This window comes from Aedes albopictus, chromosome 1 (genome assembly GCF_035046485.1).
Source record: "Aedes albopictus strain Foshan chromosome 1, AalbF5, whole genome shotgun sequence".
Lineage (NCBI taxonomy): Eukaryota > Metazoa > Arthropoda > Insecta > Diptera > Culicidae > Aedes > Aedes albopictus.
Window position 1 is genome coordinate 333923711 of NC_085136.1, and position 22243 is coordinate 333945953.

At 43.4% G+C, this 22243-nt stretch overlaps 1 protein-coding gene across 1 annotated transcript in view; it reads left to right on the forward strand.

Moving 5' to 3' along the window:
• Window positions 1-22243, forward strand: part of LOC109432051 (uncharacterized) — a 69764-nt gene that overhangs the window by 44560 nt on the left and 2961 nt on the right. Inside the window, exons 6-11 of the mRNA XM_062842409.1 lie at window positions 19421-19539; window positions 19608-20490; window positions 20550-20671; window positions 20731-20917; window positions 20974-21366; window positions 21906-22212. Coding sequence (XP_062698393.1) covers window positions 19421-19539; window positions 19608-20490; window positions 20550-20671; window positions 20731-20917; window positions 20974-21366; window positions 21906-22212 — 2011 coding nt within the window. The remainder of the gene's footprint in view (window positions 1-19420; window positions 19540-19607; window positions 20491-20549; window positions 20672-20730; window positions 20918-20973; window positions 21367-21905; window positions 22213-22243) is intronic.

Here is a 22243-nt window from a genome sequence, read left to right on the forward strand (position 1 = left end):
TCTTCGGAAACCGTCGCAATAAAGTTGAAAATACTGGGAATTGCAGCGAAACGAAAGATTGTTGAGCAAATACAGCATAACCAGTAACCAAACTACGCTCTATCGAGTACTTGTCGCGAATCTTCCGAAGGAACCAATGAGGAATTTCTGAAGGGATCCCTGGAGGAATTTTTGCAGCAATGGATCAATGAAGCCAAGTTTGTTAGGTTTTGCCGCATCAAAACAAAGGCGCCACCGCATATGGACCTAAACATTGTGACAGCACCCGAGTTATGTCAAACACACAAGGCTACTGTGGCGCTATCTGTTCATTCCATAGCGGCCGTTTCAGTTATTTTAATGATCCATTCGTAAAGAAATTCCAGGATACATCATTGGAAACTGTTTCAAAGAAATCCCTGAATGAATTCAAGAACTTTTTATATTTTTTGGGACATTTATGTAAATAACGTTATTGTGTATGTCCATTAGGCCGTGTCGATTTTTGCAAAATTGCGAATACACAATCCCGAATAGTCACAAGTGGTTGCAAATGGACCCAAATAAAGCCCTGCAAAATTTAAAAATTCTAAAAAATCGGTAAGCTAGTCCGCAATCGACTTGAAGTTTTATATGGGAATTTTAATTTTTCAGTATGGGGAAATCCAACTTTTCAAACTTTTGAAGAAAAAGGCACATTAAAGCAACTCTAAAAATCCGCTCCCCCCTGAAGATTTAGTGCATATATTAGGGAACATTTTGTTAGAAGACAACTTTATAGTTGCACTTAAGATAAGGGCGTTATTAAATTTCGAAACAATGGACATTTTATTCGCATGATTTCTAACTTCTTTAATTGGCATCACTGCACGTTTTGCGTGTTGAAGAGGGTGGTAACAGCCATCTGCGGTGTCACCACCCGTCGCTGGATGGAGACGCAAGTACCTGATAAAAATGAGATAGTTAGGATTGTAAATATTCTAGCGATATTGCTCTATAAAAACTTGGTATCTTCGGCAAAGTTGTTGGCATGGTCAAGAGCTGTCCAGTGATGACTAAATCATTGGCAAATCCATCGCTGGGCGGCGCTAGTGTGCATACAAACTGCATGCAAAAGTATTAACGTATATGCGTGTATCTCAATAACGTGATAATTTAACTGTGTGGTGTCTTCGACGAAGTTGTTGGCTGGGCCACGGGCTATCCAGTGACGAACCAAGTAAGTAGGAATTCAACCGATAGGTGGCGCTAGTTTGCATACAAACTGGATGCAAAAGTACAAACGTATATGTGTGTATCTCAATAACGTGATAATTTAAGTAGGTGGTGTCTTCGACAAATTTGTTGGCTGGACCACGGGCTATCCAGTGACGAACGGAATACAGACTAGACTCCTACTACACGGTTAGTTCGGGGGTGCAGTAGGAATCCGTGTTGTAGGAATCCCAGAGCTTATGGGATTTCGCCTAATTGGGGGTGTGAGCGAATATATCAGGAGTATTACAAGATAGCACCATACTTTCTTTGGCAAAGTTGTAGTACTAGAATAGATCTACCACACAATGCGAACTAACATCCAATTAGTTGGCAATTTGGCCGATAGAGGCGCTATGTAGAAGTGGTTGCTTATGTTCACTCGCCAGTAGAAGCACTCATAAGTAATCGCTTGCGATATCTCAAGATCTACTTGATTTGGAACAATGCTGTCTTCGGCAAAGTTGTTCAGTAGGTCAAAAACAATCTGGTGGTTAACCAATTAGTTTGTGATTTCGCCGCTAGGTGGCGCTAGTTGGCAAGTAAAGTTTCAAACTTCGATAGCTCGCGATCCAGATCAGATAGAAAAGTATCGTCTTCGGCTAAGTTCTTCAGGAAGTCAAGAGCTATCTAATGACTAAACACTTAGTTTGTAATTTCGCGGCTACGTGACGCTAGTTATCAAGTAAAGTTTCAAACTTCTTTAGCTCGCGATCCAGATCAGATAGAAAAGTGCCGTCTTCGTCAGAGTTTTTCAGGAAGTAAAAACTTATCTGGTGATTCAACATTTAGTTGGTGATTTCGCCGCTAGGTGCCACTAGTTGTTAAGTAAAATTTTAAACTTCTTTAGCTCGCGATCCAGAGCAGATAGAAAAGTATCGCCTTCTTCTAAGTTCTTCAGGAAGTCACGAACAATCTTGTGATGTAACAATTAGTTGGTGATTTCGCCGCTAGGTGGCACTAGTTGTCATGTAAAGTTTCAAACTCCGCTATCTCGGGATCCAGATCAGATATAAAAGTATCGTCTTCGGCTAAGTTCTTCAGGAAGTCAAGAGCTATCTAATGACTTAACACTTGGTCTGTAATTTCGCCGCTAGGTAACGCTAGTTGTAAAGTAAAGTTTCAAACTTCTCTAGCTCGCGATCCAGAGCAGATAGAAGAGAGTCGTCTTCGGCAAAGATCTTCAGGAAGTCAAGAACAATCTTGTGATGTAACAATTAGTTGGTGATTTCGCCACTCGGTGGCACTAGTTGTCAAATAAAGTTTCAAACTCCGCTATCTCGGGATTCAAAGCAGATCGAAAAGTATCGTCTTCGGCAAAGTTCTTCAGGAAGTCAAAAGCTATCTAATGACTTAACATTTAGTTTGTAATTTCGCCGCTACGTGACGCTAGTTGTCAAGTAAAGTTTCAAACTTCTATAGCTCGCGATCTAGATCAGATAGAAAAGTGCCGTTTTCGTCAGAGTTTTTCAGGAACTAAAAACCTATCTGGTGATTCAACATTTAGTTGGCGATTTCACCGCTAGGTGGTGTTAGTTGTCAAGTAAAGTTTCAAACTTCTCTAGCTCGCGATCCAGAGCAGATAGAAAAGTGTCGTCTTTAGCAAAGTTTTAGGAATTCAAAACCTCAGTGGTGATTCAACATTTAGTTGATGGTTTCGCCACTTGGTGACGCTAGTTTTTAAGTGAAATTTTAAACTTCTCTAGCTCGCGATCCAGAGCAGATAGAAAAGTGTTGTCTTCGGCAAAGTTCTTCAGGAAGTCAAGAGCTATCTAATTAAATAACATTTTGTTTGTGATTTCACCGCTAGGTGACGCTATTTGTCAAGTAACATTTTAAACTTCTCTGACTCGCTATTCAGAGCAGATTGAAAAGTGTCGTCTTCGGCAAAGTTTTACAGGAAGTCAAGAACTATTTAGTGAATTAACAATTATGTAGTTTGTGATTTCGCCGCTAGGTGGCGCTAATTGTCAAGTAAAGTTTCAAACTTCTTTATTTCGGGATCCATAGCAGATAGAAGAGGGTCGTCTTCGGCAAAGTTCTCCAGGAAGTCAAGAACAATCGTGTGATTCAACATTAAGTTGGTGATTTCGCCGCTAGGTGGCGCTCTTTGTCAAGTAAAATTTCAAACTTCTCTAGCTCTGACTATTTTCCATACTAAAAATCAATAATTATCATTTTAGCCCAAAAACATCCCACACAAAAATGTATGGAAAAATTTTCGCCGATGAAATATTTTCTAGTTTTCCGATTATGAATATATAGCCCAAATACTAGTCATATGCGAAGAAAAATCCAATGTACATAAATGTTCGATAATAATCGAAATTTTGACACCGTTTGGGGTCATTATGACCCAGAAAATCAAACTCTTATAGAATGATGATTTTATTCACCAATTCAAATGACCAAAGCCTTATTTGATAGATAATTTCGTCAAGAATGTGTTGATATGTTAAAATAGTGGTTCCGGGAACATTGGCCACCGGGAATCTGCTACACAGGGCACCATGTCGGATATGTAGGATAGCACTACATTTTGTCAGTAGTTGTGGAATATCTCGCGTTTTGGACCACTTAGAACGATTCTGTCTTCGGCAAAGTTGCTCAGACGCCTAAGAGCCTTCGCATGGAAAATAATTTAGTTCAAGTATCACTCACTGTGTGGCGCTAGTGTTCTTAGAAGCTTCCAGTTCAGTCTTAACGTCGTATATCTCGTGCTCTGGACCACTTAGAAGGATACTATCTTGCGAAAAGTTACTCAGCAGACTGAGAGCTTTCAAATAGAATACAATTTAGTTCGAGAATCACTCACTGCGTGGCGCTAGTGTTCTTAGGAGCTTCCAGTTCAGTCTGAACGTCGTATATCTCGTGTTTTGGACTACTTAGAAGGATACTGTCTTCGGCAAAGTTGCTCAGAACACTAAAAGCTTTGGCATAGAAAACATTTTAGTTCGAGAATCACTCGCTGCGTAGCGCTAGTGTTCTTAAGAGCTTGCAGTTCAATTTGAATGTCGTATATCTCGTGTTCTGGACCACCTAGAAGGATACTGTCTTCGGCAAAGTTGCCCAGAATACTAAGAGCATTCACATAGGAAACAATTTAGGTCGAGAATCACTCACTGCGTGGCGCTAGTGTTCTTAGGAGTTTCCAGTTCAGTCTGAACGTCGTATATCTCGTTTTCTGGACCACTTAGAAGAATACTGTCTTGGGAAAAGTTACTCAGAAGACTGAGAGCTTTCAAATAGAATACCGTAGAAAGCTTTTGTCAGGAATCGCTCAAGAAGTTTCTTGAGCGAAACTGGGCTATATCCTGGAAAATCTTCAATTTTTTAGCACACTTCGATATATTGTTGTTGACAACAAAATGTGTCCAACCTCCTCAAGACAGTCTGGCAGTTTGTTTTTTTGTAGTCGTGGCCTGTGCAATGCTTTAGAAACAGGACTAACATCAACGCTTGAGACGCGCTACAATAAATCTGATTTATCTAAAATTAATTTTCACTCACTCATCTAGCCGCGCACGAATAATGAATGCCCCACTGCCAGCAGCGAGCTTTGTAGATCAGCTCTGACGTAGGAAATCACCTCGCGGGATTTTGCCAAAACGCTGCGGCTACGGGGCGGCGGTATGATGCGGCCATTAGGTCATGCACCCGCGACCGCTAGCTAACCAAACACCGCCAATCCACCACCACCCCCTCTCTCTTGGCTTGGGGCTCGGTTGCACTAATCTAAATTTCACCGCTGCTGCCTGCCACTCACTCTCGGTTCGTGAGCGATTTGCTCGCACACCGCCTCCCACCACCGTTGGTGGTCGTGTGAAATATGTGTAAATAAACATTGCCTCAATTCGAATGTTTCAATAACAATAAAACTAATTGTTTTCAGCGTGTTCCGTCTGCGTCTGTAAGTAAGTGCACGTACGTCACTTTTGGGACTTCCAGGCGAAGGAAAAGGGCGCACTAGCTGCGCAAATTTCTTGGCAAATTTTCACAGCAATCACGAATTGTATAGCGCTCGAAGGAACGCCCATGCCAATCAAGTAGGCGCTGTCATGGTTGAACAGCGAAACATGGAGGTGCATGGTATTTATTTGCTGCAGTTCCTTTTTGCTAACAGGGCATATAGTTGAATGTGACTGGCCCTAATAACGAATTGTTTTATGTAATGCTTGAAAAAACATGATTTTTATTCATGTCGGTCTATTTTTAAATCTGCTATTGTTAGCTATTTTCACCGACACCGTTTTAGAACAGTTTTGCATAAAAAAACGTATAGGTAAATTTAAATAAAAAACCAACCACTTGATGCTGGTTTGGCGGTGATGACGCACGTTGCACCGCCGAGTTCCACTTTTGCTTTCTTTTTCTCGGCGAGCCGAGCCGCAACCAAACACATAAACCGCGCCGCCATCATACCAAGTGATTGCACCGCGAAAGAGGAACGCCCCGCTGCTATGCGACCTGCTGCGGCGACATTCGCTCCGTTCTAGCACATTAAAATTGAAAAATTTGAAGCATGGCCAAGAAATAACAAAAACACGGTTCGCTCACGGGCGTAAGTCTCTAATTCCGATCGAAGTTGGCCACAAACAGGTTCGGCATAGGAATTTCTTCCGCAAATGAACCGATTGGATTTGTTCGTCAAAAATTGGCATTTTTTAATACACAAGAAAGTTAAGACTAAAAGCTCTTGAGGGATCTGTAGTGATTGAAATGTTCTTGGATCATTTTCGTTAATTATTTCGTTTTCAATTCAAAACACTTCACATTTTCCTTTGGAACACGTTTATTATCGCGAAAGCTAACCAACAAACTAACATTCACATTCGAATCCTGATTATATGCCTACTGTGATACAACTTTTCTCGATGACGATGATGGTCTTCACAATTGACTTGACATCATCTCTACTCCTTGATGCATTTGCTTATGCATAGTTTCTTAAAGAGGATTATATTCTTATCCTATATTTATTATCCCTCATGTTCCCTACAGGATCGTTTTTAAGCATGATAAAAATAGCAGACATTCATTGGAGCATCAAATCCTCTCCCACAGCCAAATGTTATCGATCCCCATATGAAATACTACATACCTGATCTGCTGCTGCAAAGCGGCAAAATCTTTGTTGAAAGCGGCAGATGTTTCATTTCGATAAAATGGCACTCCAGCGCTATGCCCCTCTCTGGCGCAAAGAACACAAGATCTCCAAGATTTTCTATTCCTGGTGGCGGCCGCCGCCAACCCTGATCGCGTCTCCCATTCGCCGCCTACTTCGCCACTCGCCACGAAGCAAGTTACAGATCTGCTGCTGCTGCAGCATCATCGTCTGCGCTGCAAAATGGAGCACGTTATGCCTTTTCCGCGGGTTTAAAAATAGCCTTTATTTACTATTACTTTTATGCGGCAATAATCTTTCCCCGACCGACTGCAGAAAGGATGGACCATTTCTCTAATCAACGCCGGGAAAGAGTAGCAGCAGCAGCGGCCAAGCCAACCCTCTGAAACCTGCCTGCAGCATCAGCGGAGAGAGCGCGCGCGCAAGCAAAGTGTGAATTGAGACTTTCCAGAGACGATTTTTGCGCGCGCGATCACTTATTTAGCGTTTGTTTATGGAATCTCGAAATTGGCTTTCCTGTACAGTGGTGAGCATTCGATTAGCCGAATACTTTTATCCTCATGTTTTAAAACTGTATGCAATATATGTAGAATCTTTTTAGGTTCTGGAACCATTTCGGTTATCTTCACTAGGGCAAAGTGCTCCCAATTTCATCCTATCTGATGGTATTCTTTACAACGGAGCGGAATTTTGCTGATGAGTCTGATATCGCTAGGCGTGGATTCCTTCGTTTTCGTTCGTAGGTTCGGATTTTGAGACAGAAATTTTCTCTCCCCAATTTCTGGGTCATCCGCCACAAACCTGTTTTTGTCGATACGAAAGACTTAGCGTGTTAATGTTGTCAGGCGAGATTTTGAAGGGATAGATTGCTTGGATGAATAGCGATTGACAACGGTACAGGTTTTAAATTCTTCCGTTGGTTCAATCATCCTCTCTGGAGCCACCATTTCTATCGTTGTCTATTCACTTACCGGTTTCCAGAAAACATCTGGTTCAGGATATCATTTATTCTGAACATCAAAAATGGCACGGGTGCTCCATCTGGTAGCCTCATCTGCGATCTGGGTACCCAGCGCCATTCCTATACCGATGATTCAGACAAGATCTACGTAGTTCTGACCTGGACGTAAGGACGATACTTCCGAGGGTCAACACGTAACCGTGCTAAAAAAAGCTGTTGCGTCAGTGAGAACCGGTGGGTGATTTGCAGCAAATGGTTCTCCGTCATGCTTTTCATATGTCACAAGTTGTCCAATGCCAATTACGGCTAGCCCCACGGCTAAACCTTCTCGAGGGTCGGCGGCTGCTTACTCAGGGGCACTCACCTTTACCCAACGGAACCAACGATATAATGGACTGACCAAGTACGAGAGAAACCAAGGACGTTCTCCATGAAATAAGGTGGCACAAAACAATACAAATAAGCTTAAACATCTTTATTATCTTAACTTTTTACAAAGAGAAAAGGAGGAGTCGCTGCGGCCGATACGCAACATTTGGTCCTGATAGGGCGTATAGACTTCATGCGTGAGGGAGAGAGAGGTATCGCTTTACATTTAGAGGTTACTTGCCATCTATTTCACCGTCTCCGGACTATCTTCCAGTTACGCTCCCGATGTATGCGGATCAATTGCATTGGCGTAGCTAGGATTTTTTTTCTGGAGGGGGCCAGGGGGGTGGGGTGGGGTGTCTGACTTGAGATGACTTTTAAGCGGCATGGGCACCCGATATGTATATATGCAAATCGGCATTGAAGTTTTGAGGATGATTGGTTTGATTTGTTTCTAGTTTCGTTAACTATATGAGTATGAACAATTCCTCCATGATTTTTCCATAGCTTGCTGCAATGATTCCATCATGAATTCCTCCAGAGATTCCTTCAAGAATTTATCTAGGGATTCAACCACGCATTTATTTGGGGATTTGTCCTGGGATATCTTTGGAGGTTCCTCCAGTGATTGTTCAAATGCTGTTTGCGAGGTTTCCTTCAGGAATTTATTCAGGGATTTCTGCATATATTCCTTCGGGAATTCCGCTACATATTTTACTAGAGATTTTTCAAAAATTAAATCAGAAATTTCTTAAAAATGTTGTACAAAAATCCTTTAGGAGTCCATCCAAGTATTCCTTCGATGATTCGTCCACAAATTATTGCAGACATGGATTTCTTCAGATTTTTTATCCAGGGACTTTTTCAGAAATTCTTCCAGGAATTCGCTAAGAAATCTCTCCTAAAATTCCCTATGGAATTCATCTTGGGATTGCTTCCGGGATTCATCATGAGGATTCATCGCAAATTCCTCCAAGAATTCCTCCAGGGATTCACCCGGGAATTCCTTCTTTCAGGAACAACTTCAAGAATCCAAAAACTCTTCTTGGGATTCCTTCAGAATTCCTCCTGGAATTCATTCAAAAACTTCTTCAAGAATTAATCCAAGACTTCTTCAAGGAACTGTTTGGAGATTCCCTTAAGAAATAATCTTGGGATTGCCTCCGAGATTCCTCCTGTTTTTTTTTCAGGAACTCATCCAGGGATTCCTTTAGGAACTTTTTTTTTTATTTTTATTTTTGAGTATTTTAACGTTTGCTAATTCTACACTCCCTTCAGGAACTGCTACAGGGATTCCTCCAAGAGTTCCTCTACGTACTCTTTCCTTCAGAATTTTCTCAGAAATTTTAACGGTCTTCATAGTTTCAATTTCTTCAGTACTTCCTCGTGGAATTTCTTCAGAAACTTCTCCTGGAATTGCATCATAAATTGATCCTTGGATTATTTCAGGAATTCTTCCTGGGATTCCTCCAAGAATTCTTCCAGGGGTTCTTCCAAAAATTCCTCCAGGAGTTCATCCAGGATTACTCTGGGAATTCCTGCGTGGATTCCTCTAAAAGATCCTACAGGGATTCGTCCAGGGACTTCTCTAGGGATTTCTCCAGGGATTCCTCTTGGAATTTATACAGTGATTTCTCCAGGAATTCCTCTAGAGATTTCTCAAGGCAAGTATCTAGAGATTCTGCCAGGAATTCCTACAGGCATTCCTCCAAGAGTTCTTCCAGGGATTTATATAGGAATTCCTCTAGGAATTCATTAAGGGACTCCTCCTGGAGTCAAGAATTTCACCAGGAATAACTCCAGGAATTCCTTCACATATTCCTCCAATAATTCTTTCAGAGATAACTACAACAATTCCTCCAGGAAGTCCTCTTAGGATTCCTTCAGAAATTTCTCCCGGAATTTATTCAAGAATTATTCCAAGAATTCATTCAGGGATTCCTGCATGAATTTCTCTCGAGATCCCTCCAGGAATTCCTTCAAGGGTTTCTTCAGGAATCCTCCAAAAAATCCTTCAGAAATTCCCCCAGGAATTTCTCTCTGAATTTGTCTAGGAATTATTCCAGGTTTTCCTCCAGGCATTCCTCCATGATTTCGTCCAGGAAATTCTCCAGGAACTCCTCCTGGAGTTCTATCAGGAATTACCCCAGGTGTTCTCACCAAAAGTAAAAAGTCTTTTCACAGCAGACGAATCAGTCGTACAGCTGAAAACTGCAAAATATATTTATTTAATTTTAGATTTATGTTTGGAATACAGGATTACTTACATCAATGACTTTCTCTTAATTCGACTTTGGTGGAACAAATCAATTCGCCGCGAAATCAACTACAACCCGATCTGTAAACTAGACAAATTCACAATTCAAGCCTTCTGCAATAGCTAGATATTTACTTACGTGATCTTTACTTTTATAATATTTAGGATGATCGAATTATAGGTTTAATATTACAAATTCACTTAGAATAATTCAAAACGTGGTAGATTAATAATCTGCACTTCTTTTTGACCAAGTATAAACAAAATCTTCTTCTAATTTTGGTTGTCAGTGGCAGTGTTCTCAGACGACCTCAAACGATGACATTTCACCGTCGACGTGCCCAGCGGTGGTGGTAACACCAGGTATTTCTTCAGATATTCCTCCAGAAATTTATCAAGGAATTCTCTCGGAAATTCCAAAAAAAAAAAAAACCTACGGGAAATCCTCCATGGATTCTTTCAGAAATTATTTCGGGATTTTATTCAGGGATTCCTGCTAAAATTTTTCCAGGGATTGCTCCGTGAATTCTTCCAGGATTTCCTCCAGGAGTTTATCCGATTTTTTTTTCTACAAGAGATTCCTTCAGAAATTTCTTTAGAAATTTCTCTAGGGATTCCTCTTAGGATTTTCCACAGATTCTTCCAGGAATATCTCCGATTATTCCTCCAGAAGTACCTCCAAGAATTCCTCCAGGAATTCCTCCAAAAATTCCTTCACAAAATCCTCTAGTAAATTTATTTAGGATTTTTTTTCAGAAATTTCCCCAGGGATTTCTCCTGGAATTCCTCCCAGATTCATTCAGGGTTTCCTCCAGGGATAGTTCCACGGAATTTCTCCAAGAATTTCTCAAGGGATTTCTCCAGGAATTGCTCCTGGAGTTCCGCCAGAATTTGTCCAGAAGATCCTCCAGACATTCCTCCTGAGATTCGTTCAGGAATGGCTTCAGGGGTTCCTCCAGGAATTTCTCCAGAAATTTTTCCATGTATTCCCTCAAGAATTCCAAGAATTTCTTCAGAAATTTTTCTAAGGATTCCTCCAGGAATTCCTCAAGAGGTTTCTTCTGAAATTTCTCCAGGGATTCCTCCCAGATTTCCTCTAGGGAATTCTCCAAGAATTCAACCAGGAATTCCTCCAGAGATTTCTCTAGGAATTTTTCATATAGAGATTGCTCCGGAGTTCTACCTCCCAGAAGTCCTCTAGAAATTCCACTAGGGATTGATCTAGGAATTTATCCAGGGATTACTCCAGGCATTCGTCCAGGAATTTCTACAAGGATGCCTCCAGGAAACCCTCAAAATATTGTTTCAGAAATTCCTCCAGGGATTCCTGCAAGAATTCCTCTAGTGATTTCTCCAGGAACTCTTCCGGGTATACTTTCAGAAATTCCTCCAGGGGTTTCTCCAAGAATTCCTAGATCCTGGAACTCGTCCAGAAGCTCTTCCAATGATTCGTCCAGAAATTTATGTAGGAACTCCTTTAGGGATTTCTCAAATGAATTCTTCAGAAATTTCTCCAGTGATTGCTCCCATAATTGCTCTAGAATTTCTCCTTTTAGGGGGGGGGGTCTGATGGATTCTGGGAGGGAGGGGCTGGCCCCAGGCCCACCCTCTAGCTACGCCAATGATTCAACTGCTTCTCTGGCTACCTGGCCTGAACACCGATCGTGCAGCTTGGCTTGGAACTCCTGACTGTGTATGTAATCTGGCGTCCTGCACTTCTAACCACGTGGGACGTTTTTGGTGCGTGAGATGCTCACCTGGCCTGACGGCGGGTTGATGAGGCTTGTTCGGTCGTAGTCCTGAAGTCCTTGCACTCCTGGGCACATGATGTGTTGGCGGCACTTTGTACACGGTGTCTGGAGGACTTGATATTGTTGGCCACTGGGGAGTCGGACAATCCTGTGCTTCTGGCGGTGTTGGGAGGGGGGTCCTTGGTGTTCGACTTGTCCAGTGGCGTTCGGAGGACTAAATTTCACTGGCCAAGTGGGTCAACGATGACTGATCAACCGACGTCTGAGCACTCGCGGACAAGGCGGGCAACACATTGGATTTTGGGTGATAGTGAGCGGGGTAAACCAGCCGGACCTCACTATTGCCCTCACTTCAATGACTACGGTTACCAGTACCCGTGGCGTGTGGCACAACGATGGCTCAGTTTCCGCCAGTCTTCCTGGGCCAGATCGGAGCACCGCGTGTCCCGCAGATTCGTAGATTCAGTACCGGAGGAAATCTGGTTGATCGGATCACAACTTCTTCCGTCCTTCCCGAACTCCGCGCGATTATGACCTCCACGACCAGTGACCGAGAGTAGGTTTTCTCGTAAATCCGGTAGGCGCAAAACGTTCTGAATATGGAATTCGATTCCTTTGTTCGACATACCTTTTATTTATCCGGCATACTTCCCGACCACATCGATAACGAATGAATCCTTCAACTTTCGCATGGACTTCAAATAACTCCCATCGTTCACGCAGTGATCGCTGCATCCCAAGTCAAGGTTGCAGTTGCATTACCTTCCGCGGTTTCTTCTTGTGCCCGGTTTTACTGCACCGGTAGGCCTAGCCAGCAAACTTCTTTGGGTTCTTCCAGGGGTTCTTCTTAGTACCCCCTACGAACGCTGCTCCGATATCTTCACCCGAGTCATCCAGGCGTTTTGACCGCATGCTCTCTTCAGCCAGCAGCCGCTGCTTGACTGTCCTTAACTTCAGGTCCTTCTCCGCTAGATTCTTGGGTGCCGTCACCAGGCGATCGTAGCTATCGGGTAGAGGGAGGAATAACTGGGCTCCAGTGGACTTGAGTTGCCGGACTAGGTCATCGATTACATTGAAATGAGCTCGCATGGACGTTCCCTCCTTCTTGCGCAGCCGGGCCAATTGCTTTCTCAGCAAACTTTGGCTTGAAAGAGAGCTTTTCACATTTCAGATGCCGTTTCCTTCCCCCGGACAACTTCGAGAATTTCATATGCAACAAATCCTACAAGCACCGACTTGGCCGGTATTGTTTCAAGAACTCTTTGCGGGATTCCTCCAGAACTTCCTTCTCGGATTCCTCCGGGAAGTTTTTCCAGGATTCGTCCAAGAACCTCTTCAGGGATCCCACAAGGAACTTCTTCTGGAATTCCTCCGGGAACTCATTTTTGGGAACTAATTGGTTTCAAAAACCAATTACGGCACTTTTTCAGAAACTTTTTCCAAGATTCTTTTAAGAACTCTGTTCTGGATACTTCCAAGTGATCCTTTTGGAATTCGTGCAGATCACTCTGAAATTCCTCCGGAAGTCCACTTTCTAAATTTCCCAGATTGTTCCTGAGATGGAGTGTAATTCCTTATGAATCTTTCAGGGAATCCAGAAAAAAAAAAACTTCTGAAGACATTTAAAAAACTATTAGGATATTAGGAAAATCTCGGAAACAGTTCATGGCGAAATTCCGGAATGAATCCCTTGAAGTCTCAGAAGGAACCTCAGAATCCTGGAAGAATCTCAGTTGGAGCTTTCTGAAGAATAACAGAATAAACTAAACACCTACATGAATCATTGCTGGGGCAATCTCAAAACAAATTTCTGGAGATATCGAGGTACTCTTAGAGGAATTTCACAACCGCGAAAGGATTTCCTGGAGGGATGCCACCAGGAAGCCATAAATCAGCACACTTTCTCACGTACGTGAACCCCACATTTCGAACTCAATCAACCACACCCATGGAAAGCTGACGAATTTGTTTAAGTCCTAATTTCCATTAAAATTTTCTTTGCTTTCTCAACTTTACATTGAAATATTCAGTATCTGTATATTATTGTCGACCTGAAACTTCTTAACAGTAGACTTCATAGGCTATTGTAATAATGCTTTAGTGTTGAAAAGAATAGGGTATTGCACTCAGTATTAACAGATTGCTACGATCCTACAAGTATGAGGTTTTTGGGACAAAGTATGTCGGGCCGAAGTTCATAAGGCCGAACGGATCAGTAGGCCGATTTTCTAATTTCCTTTATAAATGATGGAAAAATGTTTTCTCAAACTCCTAAAAGATTTTTTTGACTACCTGCGACATACCTCGAATCTAGAGCACACTAATATTTGAGGGGGTTAGAAGCAAAGGGGTGTAAGTGACAAAACCCCACTTTCGAGTAAATGAGGTTTAAAGTTTTTGACCAATTTTTCATTCCATACAAAATGTATGGAGTTTCAAAATCAACCCAATTTTCTCTGTTTTATTGTAATTTTTCCAATTATCGTAGAAACAATCTTAAAAAAGTTCCTGAAAGCTTGAAATCTGAAGAATTTTATGATATCCTCTGCTCAAAATCTACAAAATGGTCACTTACACCCCTGTGATTCAGGGCCCCTCATTTCTTAAACTATGGTTCTGGGCGGTCTCTCCTATCAGAGATTTTCTGAGATACGGAATATTGTAAGAGAAGCAGGTATAAAATATTTCAAAAATTGCGTTCAACAAACCCCATTTCTATGCCGACTATTGTTGTGACGATCTGCACAATGTTTGTTAATAATAGCAAGAACGTTCCAAATCTACGAACATCACAGTAGACATTTTTATATTTAAACTAGCTGTCTCGGCAAACATCGTATTGCCTGCCTACTGTGTTTTTTGACATAAAGCTCCATAGACTAGTGCCCCGCTTCTTCATTCGTGTGGGAGCCCCGCTTCCTGTGGGGGGAGGAGTCTCACACTATGCTAAGAACCCTCCCGCATTACCAAATTTCACTTCGATCGATTCAGTAGTTTCCGAATCTATGAAGATCAGACAGACAGAAATTCATTTTTAGATTTACACACAATAAAATAGCATGAAACGAGCTCACCAATTCATTGCTCCTTTGCTGACCGCTACAGTACCATTTTCTGTCATCTGCTGTCTGGAACGATGCAAACAACACTTCGCGTCCCGTTCATCATTTCGGAAAAAAATTATTAACACAGATCCCAAGTTTTTTTTGAACGTGTTGTAATAGTAGTTTACGCAACAAGGTGCAGACTGACGAGTTCTGCACCGAGTTGCGTACAACGTTTTTTGCAAGTTCATAAATTACCGCTTGAGGATAGTTTTCAACAAAACTTTTGCATCTAACTGCACACTGATGATCATAGTTAATTTTAAGAAAATCTGATCATAGAAGGTTATACTGTGCAGTTGTCACAATTTTTCAAAACTGCGTCCAGAAAGCATCAAGAAGTTGATCAAAACTGAAAACAGTGCTGTAATGGTTCATTACGCAACGCCAATCAGTGCTGTATTGAACCATTACAGCACTGTTAGTTTGGTGTGGGAAAGTAGGCCTTTTCCTGTCAGATTTGCGTGAGGTAAAACAGCCTATTACGATGAGAAATTGCAAAAAAAAATAGAACAGCGCGAATATACCTACTGAAGGGTTTGTGCCAAGGTTTTAACCCTAACTTTTGAGTTAGTCAGTTGAGAGTAATACTACGACAGAAGGATTTCTGGTCTACGATTTGCATAAGGCGAAAATCTATCTCTTTCGTTCCTTAAGAAAATTCGAAAACAACAGGACCAGTACCTGTCAAATTTGAAAGGTGCTGTTGTGTTCAAGTTTTCTTTAGGAGAGAAAGAAAACGATTTCTTTGTGACGTCACCGTGCATTTTAGTATATGTATGCTGTAAATCAAGATCACATATGATCTAATATTTAACTAAAGGTTTTTTATACAAAAAAATCCGGCATTTTTTAAATGTTTGGGTAATGGGCTAAACGAGTGTCTGTCACTGTATCGACACACACTTAGAACGGAAAGCGAACTTTGAAACTATAAACAAATCGCGTGCGTTTTGTGCGCCCATTACGGAAACAGCGAACCAAAAATGATCTCCGCGCGATTTCGTAACCGCCGCGGTTCGTCATCGGCGGAGATGTCTGCGAACTCTACCGGTGCGATGGAGGTGGCGGTAGCCATGGGGTTGACCCATTTCTTCGGAAACCCAAAGCAGCGGCCCAACAACGACACGCTACCCGCGGGCCGCGTGTCAAACGCAGGAATAAGCTGAATCACCTGTTCATCGTCACTGCATACGTGAGATCTAGATGCGACGGGCGGTCTACGGTGGGTTCTCTAGTTTACAGATGTCTTGCATGAGAACGTCATGTTTCGCATCAGTATGACTTGTGACAACTGAACGACAAAAAAAACGCAGCAGGCTGCTGTGAAGGAGTTTGTCTCCTGTAGGGAGGACTAGGTTCATTGTTCACGCTCCGATCGCAGCCGGCTGTGTCGGAACTTCCATGTCAGCTCACTACGCAACGGAGATGAACAACCGTGCGCCTCCTTCTTCACTTATGTACCTTGAAGTCGCCTTTATAATTCTTCCTGTGATGTGAGGCTGTTGTGAATGTTCCATTTTCTAGTTTGAAGGTTCTTTCTGAGTTCCCTATCGGCGTACGATGACCCTATACTGGTAGTGTCTACCAAGCCTCGGCTGGCTGTGTAGGAAGACAACATGTTCGCTCCAGCCTGCTGAGATGCAATTTGACACCGTACTCTGTCATCCCACCCACTACATACTGACTTTTGGTTTTGGCTGTCACTGCGTTGTTAGTAAGCTGATCAAAGTAAACCTAGGACGACTTGATATACGGCGGTGTTGGAGAGAGAAAGTAGGCGCATGGTGATTTGTGAGATTGTTCAGACGCTTCGCTGACTAGCCAGTTTATGTAGGCCATTGACTTCTGAAAAATTTGCGTGAACAATTTTTGTACTACATATAATCTATGAGCAGAAGGAGAACGTTATGGTAAACAAATCATAAAAGAAAAACATAAGAAACATCATAAAACCTGAAATAGAACACTGCCAATTCCCGCTGTGTTGTTTAACACTGAAAATTTTACTGTGTGATTAATTCTACCTGAACCACTACACTACAAGCAATTTACATGATATTCAAGCGGTAACATTAGCTTGCTTTGATTTAAGGAGCTTGCGTGACGTCAAATCAGCAGTACCTTCTTAATGAAATAAAACTAGCTACACGTCGTCAGACGCGATCCACCCACCACGACGCAGTGTGCCATGAGCGAGAGATATGTAGCCTTAGTTACTGACTGAAACGTGTGAGACTTTGCCACGTGAGAGCACGTTGCGATGCGTTACGTCGTCGTACGTAAGTGCACAAGAGCAAGAAGTATTCGAACGTGCCAATGAGGAGAGGTGTGTGTATTTTGAGAAATTTATTGAAAATATTTCAATCGCATCTTGTCTAAAAATAACATCACGGGGGTTATCGATTTTATTTTCAGCAACATCAGCACGTCTGAAATGTTGATCAGATGTTGAGTAGAATGATGATCCTAAGTATGTTTGAAACACAATTTGCTTTATTTCGAGAAAAATGTTTCTCCATCGATTTGTTAAAAGATAATAATCCAAAGCCAAATAAAAGCCAATCCAAAGCTATTCCAAAGCCAATCCAATGCTAATCCAAAGCCAATCTAATGCCAATCCAAAGACAATCCAAAGCCAATCCAAAATCAATCCAAAGTGAATCCAAAGCCAATCTAAAGCCAATCCAAAACCAATCCTAAGCCAATCGAAAACCAATCCAAAGTGAATCCACAGCCAATCTAAAGCCAATCCAAAGCTAATCCAAAGCCTATCCAAAGCCAATTCAAAGCCAATCCAAAGTCAATCCAAAGCCACTCCAAAACCAATCTAAAGCCAATCTAAAGCCAATCCAAAGCCAATCCAAAACCAATCTTAAGCCAATCCAAAGCCAATCCAAAGCCAATCCAAAGCCAATCAAAAGCCAATCCAAAGCCAATCCAAAGCCAATCCAAAGCCAATCCAAAGCCAATCCAAAGCCAATCCAAAGCCAATCCAAAGCCAATCCAAAGTCAATCCAAAGCCAATCCAAAGTGAATCCAAAGCCAATCAAAAACCAATCCTAAGCCAATCGAGAACCAATCCAAAGCCAATCCAGAGCCAATCCAAAGCCAATCTAAAGCCAAAGCCAATCCAAAGCCAATCCAAAGCAAAACCAAAGCCAATCCAGAGCCAATCCAAAGCCAATCTAAAGCCAAGCCAAAGCCAATCCAAAGCCAATCCGAAGCCAATCCAAAGCCAATCCAAAGCCAATCCAAAGCCAATCCAAAGCCAATCCAAAGCCAATCCAAAGCCAATCCAAAGCCAATCCAAAGCCAATCCAAAGCCAATCCAAAGCCAATCCAAAGCCAATCCAAAGCCAATCCAAAGCCAATCCAAAGCCAATCCAAAGCCAATCCAAAGTTAATCCAAAGCCAATCCAAAGTGAATCCAAAGCCAATCAAAAATCAATCCTAAGCCAATCGAGAACCAATCCAAAGTGAATCCAAAGCCAATCTAAAGCCAATCAAAAGCTAATCTAAAGCCAATCCAAAGTGAATCCAAATCCAATCTAAAGCCAATCCAAAGCTAATCCAAAGCCTATCTAAAGCCAATGCAAAGCCAACCTAAAGCCAATCCAAAGCCCATCCAAAGCCAATCCAAAGTCAATCCAAAGCCAATCCAAAGCGAATCCAAAGCGAATCCAAAGCCAATCCAAAGCCAATCCAAAGCGCATCCAAAGCGCATCCAAAACCAATTCAAAGCCAATCCAAAGCAAATCTAATGCCAATCCAAAGCTAATCTAAAGCCAATCCAAAGTCAATCTGAAGCCAATCCAAAGTCAATCCAAAGCCAATCCAAAGCCAATCCAAAGCCAATCCAAAGCCAATCGAAAACCAATCTAAAGCCAATCTAAAGCCAATCCAAAGCCAATCCAAAGCCAATCCAAAACCAATCTTAAGCCAATCCAAAGCCAATCCAAAGCCAATCCAAAGCCAATCAAAAGCAAATCCAAAGCCAATCCAGGGCCAATCCAAAGCCAATCCAAAGCCAAGCCAAAGCCAATCCAAAGCCAATCCAAAGCCAATCCAAAGCCAATCCAAAGCCAATCCAAAGCCAATCCAAAGCCAATCCAAAGCCAACCCAAAGCCAATCCAAAGCCAATCTAAAGCCAATCCAATGCCAATCCAAAGACAATCCAAAACCAATCCAAAGCCAATCCAAAGCCAATCAATAATCAATCCTAAGCCAATATAAAACCAATCCAAAGTGCATCCAAATCCAATATAAAGCCAATCCAAAGCTAATCTAAAGCCAATCTAAAGCCAATTCAAAGCCAATACAAAGCTAATCCTAAGGCAATCCAAAGCCAATCCAAAGCCAACCCAAAGCCAATCCAAAACCAGTACAAAGCCAATCAAAAACCAATTCAAAGACAATGCGAAGCTAATCCAAAGCCAATGCAATGCCAATCCAAAGTCAATCAAAGGCCAGCTCAAGGTCAATCCAAAGCTAATTCAAAGCCATTCCAAAGCCAATTCAAAACCAATCCGAGTCCAATCTCTATTTTTAGCGAAATTCCTGTAACGTGTCTGGCTAGTAGATGATTCTAACTTTTTCACGCTCTTCTATCTTTCCAGCGGGTAAAAGAGACTCGGTCAAGAGTACGGATCGTCCGCGAGTCTACGATGAGGAAGCACGACGAAGCAAATCGCTGGACGGAGACGCCATTCTCGATCCGATCCGGCAAATGGACAAGGTAATTCATCTAGTCCCGGTTCGTTCCGGAGATGACCTGATCAGCTATCTCGATCTCCATCTTTCCAGAACAAGAACAAATCGGCGTGGAGTAAGGTGAAGGGAATCGTGAAGAACCACCGGGGATCGCTCAAGTCCAACGGATCCCAGCGACGGAGTGCCAAATCGTCCAACAGCGTTGGCTGCAGCCGTGAAGCCAGTCCCTGCGAGTCCATGGAACCCTGCGAACTTCAACGGGAACGATCGGATTCGTTTTCCTCGAACCAGACTTCCCCCAGCCATAGGAATAATACTCCGACCCTACTGGCCCTGCCTTCCGGGGACAACAACAGCTGTCCGAATTCACCCTGTGGGTCACTTCCGGCCATCTTCTCTAGTGACGATAACGAGTGGAAGCCTTCGGAGTGTAAGCTGGGTCGAAGTGGCAGTGGTGAAAGGGGACTTCCACCGTCCAAGGATACCGGAGGGATTTGGGGCTCCCGGAAAAGCAGACACATACCTGAGATTGAGTCCGTACCTGAGGGAGTTCCTATCGATACCCCGCCCACAGCCCGCATCCGAAAGTCTCCTCCGAAACCTCTGAGTCTAAGGCAAGAAGCCCTGGATGTCGAAACCTACGGAGATCATTCGTTGTCGTCACCGGGATCGCAATCCAAGTCCTCACCGAAACGGAAGAGCTACGGTGGCGATGAAACTTCAGCTCCTGAAAGCCCCTGTAAGCCGTACGAGTTCTTCGGAGGAGAGTTGGAGGACTTCTCGAGTGAGGAGGTTTCAGATCAGAACACTCCTCATCGGAGAGCGTCTCCGAAGACCAAGCATCTTCTACGCCAGAGGGAGGACATCGAACGGCGCTACATGGAACTGCAGAAGAAGCTCCAGCGGGAGTTCGACGCCAAGCAGCAGGAATGGGAACGGATAAGGCCTGCGACACTACTGCTCACCAACAGCCCAAGTAAGTCTCAAGAGGGGTATGAATATAAAATTTATTATATTTTTAAGTTTTCCTTCTAGTAAACCAGTTTCTGAGGGACGATTCCCCGGCCAGCCCGAAGCGTGACCAACCGTCGCAGATTGTGGTGGAGGAGAATCTTTCACCGGACTTCAAGAAGAAGCTGGATGAGTGGCGAATCAAGGTAAGGTGAAATGCGGTACCTTAAGACTTGTCGCAGCATTAACTGATCCTACTTCACAGCATCAGCCACCATCGAAAAAGGATCAATCGCAACCGGGATCGTCGAAGGATTCTCCCACAGATGGCAAGAAGAAGCCAGTGACCGACTGGCAGCTGTGGAAAACGGGTCAGGTCAAACTGGAAGGTCAGGGTCTCACGCAGTTGCCGAATGCTAAGGATTTACCGGAGGACTTCCAGAAGAAACTATGTAAGTTGTACGTTAGATCTTCATCACGAAATTTTCTAATGTTGATCTCTCAACAGCTGAATGGAAACAGATGAAGGCAGCGAACAAGGTTCCATCGTACAGCACCCAATGTTCGACGGCGAGCGAAGCGTCGATGAAGCGACAACAGCACAAGAAACCTCCTGGTCATGTACCGCACGAAGCTCACAAAGGAGAAGGTCACAAGACGGGCGAAGGGCTGTCGAAGTTGAAGGCGCTGGTCAGCACGGATCCACCGAAGAAGGAACTGGTCGTGCAGACGACGAAAGGGTTCATCAAGTTTGAAGGAATCTCCCGGAAGTTCACGCGACGGTTGTTCGAGTGGGAAAAGGCGAAGGGGATCGGTCCGGAGGCGTCAACGATTGCGCTGCTGCATCCCGGATACGCACCGGTGGTCGTCGAGAACGCTGGCGATGTTTTCGAAGCAAAACGTGAGTTGGTGACAGTGTATAAACTCAATTGGCCAAGTGGCACGATTGGCCAAGTGGCACGATTGACCAAGTGGCACGATAGGCCAAGTGGCGCGATTGACCAAGTGGCACGATTAGCCAAGTGGCACGATTAGCCAAGTGGCACGATTGGCCAAGTGCCACGATTGGCCAAGTGGCGCGATTGACCAAGTGGCACGATTGGCCAAGTGGCACGATAGGCCAAGTGGCACGATTGGCCAAGTGGCACGATTGGCCAAGTGGCACGATTGGCCAAGTGGCACGATAGGCCAAGTGGCACGATTGGCCAAGTGGCACGATTGGCCAAGTGGCACGATTGGCCAAGTGGCACGATTGGCCAAGTGGCACGATTGGCCAAGTGGCACGATTGGCCAAGTGGCACGATTGGCCAAGTGGCACGATTGGCCAAGTGGCACGATTGGCCAAGTGGCACGATTGGCCAAGTGGCACGATTGGCCAAGTGGCACATTTAGCCGGGCCGGTTATTGTAATGTTTAATTATTTCGTTTTCTACCCAACAGGAGAAAAATCTCCCGGTCTTGTACGATCACTGTCGATGGATAGCATTTCGCCGAACCCTTCGGCACCGTCAATCTCACATCAACCGTCCAGTCTATCGCTGAACGATGCCGATGAACTCAGCAAAAACAACGAAAAGGACACCATTTCCAATCGGAGAGTTTCCTCCAATCCGGAGCTGGAACTGTCCGTTGAACGTGACGAGCTCGGAGCCGTGCTAGTCGAAGTCGAGGATGACATCCACGAGGTGGCCAATCCGTTGGCCGTCGGTCCGAAGGTGGATCCGTCCGGTGGTCAGAGCAAAGCAGAGTATGTACAAATCTATACCTTGGAATCTTTC